The 6000-nt window shown below is 42.1% G+C and overlaps 1 protein-coding gene across 1 annotated transcript in view; it reads right to left on the bottom strand.

Annotated features, from left to right (window-relative positions):
• Positions 1095 to 6000, bottom strand: part of ZNF516 (zinc finger protein 516) — a 94651-nt gene continuing 89745 nt past the window's right edge. Inside the window, exon 6 of the mRNA XM_021385782.1 lies at positions 1095 to 4024. Coding sequence (XP_021241457.1) covers positions 3965 to 4024 — 60 coding nt within the window. The 3' untranslated portion in view covers positions 1095 to 3964. The remainder of the gene's footprint in view (positions 4025 to 6000) is intronic.

Below are 6000 nucleotides of genomic sequence, written 5' to 3'. Positions count from 1 at the left end.
TTTTTTCCATTCACGCTTTGCCCTTTGTCCAACAGCCTTAAGCTAAAGGCAGTTTTTTGGAAGGATTGTTATTTTTTTATTTTTTTCCCCCCAAAATAGTACGCATGAAGCTCAAAATAGGTTATATATATATTTATACATATAACCAACCAGTATGAATAAAATGTTAACAATAATAGCGTACTTCAAGACAGCTAAGGATGTCATCGCGTGGCTACTATGCTTCTCAAGAATGCCAGCACACCGCCAGCCCCAAAGCAAGCAGCTAGTGTACACCTATGCTTTCACTGATCTTCAACTGCTTTGCACTCCTACCTGCTCCAGAAACAATCATAATTTATAATTAATGAAAAACTAAAGTCGAAGGAATTTTTAGTATATATCAACACATTCTGATTCATTTTAGTTTCTCTCTAAGCACCAGGACTACGCAGGCACCTCGCTACCTCCTTTCATAAAACAGCTCAGCAGGGCACATATCCTCCCAAGTGTCAGGCATGATGAATGTATGTGTGCACTCCAAGACACGGCACCACACGGTACCAGGGGAACGCAACATGTTTAGGGGTTATCACGAAATGTGCACGATGTCAAAGCTTGGGAATCACTGAAGTAAAAGATCTTCATCTAACAGTTAATAGCAGAAGATTTTTTTGCACAAACGGAAGATGCTGTCATCCAAAGGATGATTTTCTTAACTAGCCTGCATGCAAGCAGTCTTCTATAGGATGGACGGGGGTGCCAATTTACACTCAGTCTTTTCACTGAGGCCTTTAAGTGGTTTCCAAATACAGAACCAAAAACTGTTTTGGCTAATCTGCTTCCCATTTTGCACTATGTCATGATTTATTCATAACATATTAACAGAAGGAATTTCAAGAATGCAAACAGAATGATGACAATGCTGTAGCTGACTATCACCACGGAAAATGTTTCTCCAAGTTCGACTTCTGGTCAGTGCGGGATGCTCAGGACACAACACCACTGTGGCGAAGAGAGGTCTTTCTTTCACCTGCACTTCAGCTATAATGAAACACGCAACAACAGAGAGAGGAGCGAGAGAGAGAGATGGCAGATACACTGAGAACCTGCAGTGTAGATAATCAAACCCTTTATTGTCTATGTTACATTAGACTTGCAACACCATAAAAACCTGTTAAGAAGAAGAAACAGTAGATTGGTAGAGGTAGTAGAAAGTCCCTGTAACAGTCATAAAAGGGCTTTTACAGGAGTGTGTCATGCCAAAGAACTTATCACGTCGTTTAAAGGAGCTGATCAAAGCCCATTGACTAAATAAATAAGGAACACAACTCATTTTTAAATACTACGGCCTAACTAAAATAACAAATCAATACAATACAATGATAAAGAAAAAAGAAGAAATCGAGGGAATCATTTCAGAAAACAGATGGTCTTTAGGGTTGGCTTTCTCCCACCCACTCTTATTTCTGGTTTAATTAAGTGAAAATCTCATTTCTCTGCTATACACAGCATATAATTATTTAAACTGATTTCCCCTACTGTTGTTCTTCGTGTAGCTAAATCATGATTGTAAACTTTGCTGATTAGTACCCTGGTAATGGCAGTGACAGCACTAGCTTCTCTGTCAGATATTTGGAAGAAAAGCTCCAGAAAATTTAGAGCTCTGGGCTCTAAATTTTAACTAAGATTTTCTATATCAGCTCGCAAAAAAAAATTAAAACAAAATAAAAAAAGAGAAATTACAAATGTACGCTACGCTTTTGTGCCATTTTGGGTACACAAGAGTTTTTAATAACTAAAACACAAACAAATAGGCTTAAGCAACTAGCTTCTGTGCATTCCTGAACCGTCACCATCATTTCCATTCATGGAAAATATGACTCAGAAAAGCAACAAAACAGAGAACAAAACTGAAAAAGAAACTAATAATAATAAAAAAAAAACAAATGAGAAAGCTAGTGCAAACCCAAAGTGATAATCATTAAGCAACACAGCAAAATATTTCTTTTTTTTCTCTCTTTTTTTTTTTTTTTTGGTGTACAGTGGAATGTGTCTATGCGACCTCCCTCAGAATAACTTCACAGAACAGTTAATTACAGTCACTTTTAAGCATTTGCACAGACATTCCTAACTACACCAAGACTTACAGAGAATTCTGGTATACATCTGGTGTAATGGTATAAGGAAAAACTAATCAAAAAATACACAACAGCGTTAATTTGCATTGTTGCAAGTGTTGCAATGTAACAAAAACCGTCAAGTAATTTAAAACAAGTAACAAGAAGTATCCAGAACCAATTATCAACTAGATTTTTTTTAAAAAAAGCAACCCCCCGCCCACCAGAACTGTTAGAACAGAAAGATCACGCTTTAAAGGGTATTTTTTTTTGTATTTTTGTTTGTTTTTTTTTTTAAAACAAATCTTTGTGTCAGAAGCCCTACAAAAACAGCACTATTCCATTATTGTATTAAGTAAACTGTTGCTCTGACCTGTAGTAAAGGTTAGCATCATTTCTGTACATGTAAAATTATTGCTTTTTTGAAAAATATATTTAGCATGCTAGGTTTTTTTAAAATTCCATTTCCTGCCTTTACAAAATGTTACAATTAAAAAAAAAAAAAAAAACCTAGTAAAGCTTTTGCAAAAAATTTTCACAGAACGTTTTCTTTCAAGGCAGCAGTAACTTTTGATAATGCATAAAATTATATGTGCAAAATCTGAAACTCTCAGAACTATTACCATCACACATAGTGTCACAGCAATAAGGAAAGAAAATATTTATATCTGTGGAATACATTTTAATTGCTTACACTGCATGGTTAACAACCTGTTATGTGCCACAACCCCACCTTGAAAACTTGCAGTTAAAGAGTTACTGTAGAAGAGGTATATAAAGCTTTTTTTTTTTTTTTTCCCCCCTCGTAACACCACCAGTGATCACCGCGTACAAGACATGACACATCGTATGAACATTAACCTGCCACCACAACAGAAGGGCCTCATCTTCTCGGAGCGTGGCCGGGCCCAGGGAGGAGCAGAAGAGCTTCGGGCTGAGGCACTCCATGACGCCTTCTCCATTAGCAACATAGGGATCGGTGGCGTTAGACAGCCGAGCGTGTCCATTTATTTATTTTTTTCAAACGTGAAGACTTCCTTTGTGATCAGGTCGAAGAAAGTAGCCCTGTTACAAAAATAGGTCCTGAGAGTAAAACACAGAAGCCTGTTTCTCTTAGTGTTCAACTAGCTTTTCTTTTCCCAAACAGAATAGAAGCTTTTCTGTGGAAGTGTTTCCATTTCCATATTCACATACTATTAATGGTGCGCAGTCAAGAACAAGAGCACTAGAAATGCAAGTGGTCCCCAAACTGTAATGAAACAAACCATTGCAGAGTGACGGTCTTTCTCTTTAGTCCCTTTAATCCTTCATCAAGCATTGCTTTCTCAGCACCAAATGCCACCTTCTCCCCACACCCCCCTTCTTCCTCTCTCTCTTTTTTTTAATTTGCTTTTCAGCATGACAGGCAGTGGCAGTTTCATTAATTAATACTTCTCCAGCCCTCGAATCCACCGCTGTTTTTCAAATGTATCAAATAGTCATTGTGAGCATCGGGGAGGTTTTTGTTACAGTGCTTAACTTCTTCATGCTGTCCAAATCACATAAAGTTTAATTTTTCCAGTGTCTCAAACTTCTCTTGATTAATATAGATGCCTTGTGCTGCCACGGTGCTTGCCAACTCCACTGTTTATTATAAAGGAAATAAGGAACCATGGGACTGATTAGTACGTCAATTTATATATATCTTGGGTAGCATCTTCATTTATTTCCCGACGACGAGCGGCGCGGCGGCACCCCCTGCTAGCAGAGCGCGGTGCCGCTCCCAACGCCGCGCAGCGCTGCTGGCCGAGGCAATGCTCCGTGCTCCGCAGGGACGCCGGGACGCCGGCGGGGCGGGGGCTGCGGGGGGCTCCTGGGCCGGGGCTCTAGGTGCCCTTGCGGAGAGGCAGCGTGTGGGCAACATCGGCGCCGGTGTGGTCTCTGCCCTGTAGGAAGGAAAGAGGGAAACGCTCATTCTTGCCTCCTCGCCTTCCCTTTTGTACCTGCATCAAGAGCCCGGAGAGCCCTTCTGGTGCTCGTTCCCTCTGACTAGCATCACACATTTGTCAGCCCCTATAAGGTCTTGGGCAGACTAGAAGAGCAAGGAACAGCGCGATGGAGCCACTCAGAAATGTAAAGAACATGGAGGGATGCTCCTCCAAAGAGAGCCAAGAGGGATTCATAGCCAGATGAGAGCTTCATGGAGGCTGAAGTGGAGGTCACAGAGGCAGCTCAAAGAATCATAGAATCATAGAATTAGCTAGGTTGGAAAAGACCTACAAGATCACCCAGTCCAACCATCCACCTACCACCAATAACCCCACTAAACCATGTCTCTCAACGCTGTATCTAACTGTTTCTTGAACACCTCCAGGGACGGTGACTCCACCACCTCCCTGGGCAGCCCATTCCAGCGCCTGACCACTCTTTCAGAAAAGTAGTATTTCCTAATGTCCAGCCTAAATCTCCCCTGGTGCAACTTGAGGCCATTCCCCCTCGTCCTGTCACTAGTTACAAGAGAGAAGAGGCCGACCCCCAGCTCTCTACGACCTCCCTTCAGGTAGTTATAGAGAGCAATAAGGTCTCCCCTGAGTCCAGCTTTAGAACAACAACTGAATTCTTGTGCAGGTCTGTCAAAGGCTAAGAAGTCTCCTTCCTTCCCCTTGTCATCTCCCTTTGGGTTTTTTGAGCCAATTTTCATGAATAATTACCACGTGGAAAAAAATAGAAGGGATATTCTGAAAATCAAGTGAAATTAAAGATAACATCATGAATAAGTGGGAGCCTGCAGCTCCTGAGAAAGGCTTTAAAGTGACATTTAGAACATCACTGTCGGAACAATGCAGTTTACAATCCTGATCCTAAAACAACATGGCAAGATTAATCTTACATAAATTCATTATCCTTAAGCTAAAGTCCTGATGAAGTGAAACAGACCATTTTAAATTAATGCAACATAAAATTCGGCACCCATGTAAAATCCAAGCGCGTTTCAAGCTGTGCCTATGGCAGCCCTAGAAATAGCTGAAGAAAGCCCAGCTTTGGTTGACATAATGTATTAAGTGCATCTCTTTTGTTAATAGATTTAGAAAATTCCTAATTAAACCTGGCCCGAGATTCATGACATTTACCAGTCAAAGTTTGGTTTAAGTCGGAAAGATTTGCAACAAAATTAAAGAAAAAAAAAGCCACTGTACAGACTGCAGTATATTTGAAATGTAGGAAACAGTAACTGAATGAGAGATGTGATAAAACTTCCTTAGTTGGATGCTGAATTTCCTGCAGTAAACTAAGAAAGATGCTTTACATTTTTGCACGGCTACATCATGCCTGAGAGACAGAGCCACAATTCCGAGCGGAGGCATCCATCATTAAAACCTCTTGCACGGAACCAGCCCCACGGACAGGGGGGAGCATGGCAGGCTTCCTCCCAGCTGCAGGAGAGGAGTGAAGGGGGGACGGGCACCTCGTCCTGGTTTCCCCAGGCAAGAGCTGACAAAGAGGGTGATAGGGGCTGCTGCTTTGGGACAGCCATCCTGTGGGCAGCACCCACCCACAGAGCATCAAGGACACGTGAAAGGGAAGATTTATTGCTTTTCCACCCGGCAGGGATGCACAGCGGGCCAGGGATGTTTCCCCATTGTCTTTCTTCGCTTTGGAGAAGTCCTCCTCCTTGATGGGGAGGAAGGCTTTCCTGCAGCAGCACTAGCAAGAGGGAGAGCTGAAGGCTTCAGCGCTCCGCTGAAAAACTGCACCAGCAAATGGGAGCTCCCGGAGAATACCAGCAAAAGGAAGGCAAAGAAAGCCTTCCAGAAATCACATCTCCATAGCAGAGGAGGCTGAAGGCTGGTGGAGGTGAAGGCAGCGGCCCTGGGCAGGAGCCTCCCACCAGGAAAAGGTACCTGAGCTTTCTGAGGGCAGA

This window comes from Numida meleagris, chromosome 2, assembly GCF_002078875.1.
Source record: "Numida meleagris isolate 19003 breed g44 Domestic line chromosome 2, NumMel1.0, whole genome shotgun sequence".
NCBI classification, from domain to species: domain Eukaryota; kingdom Metazoa; phylum Chordata; class Aves; order Galliformes; family Numididae; genus Numida; species Numida meleagris.
This window is presented reverse-complemented; position numbering and strand designations above follow the sequence as displayed.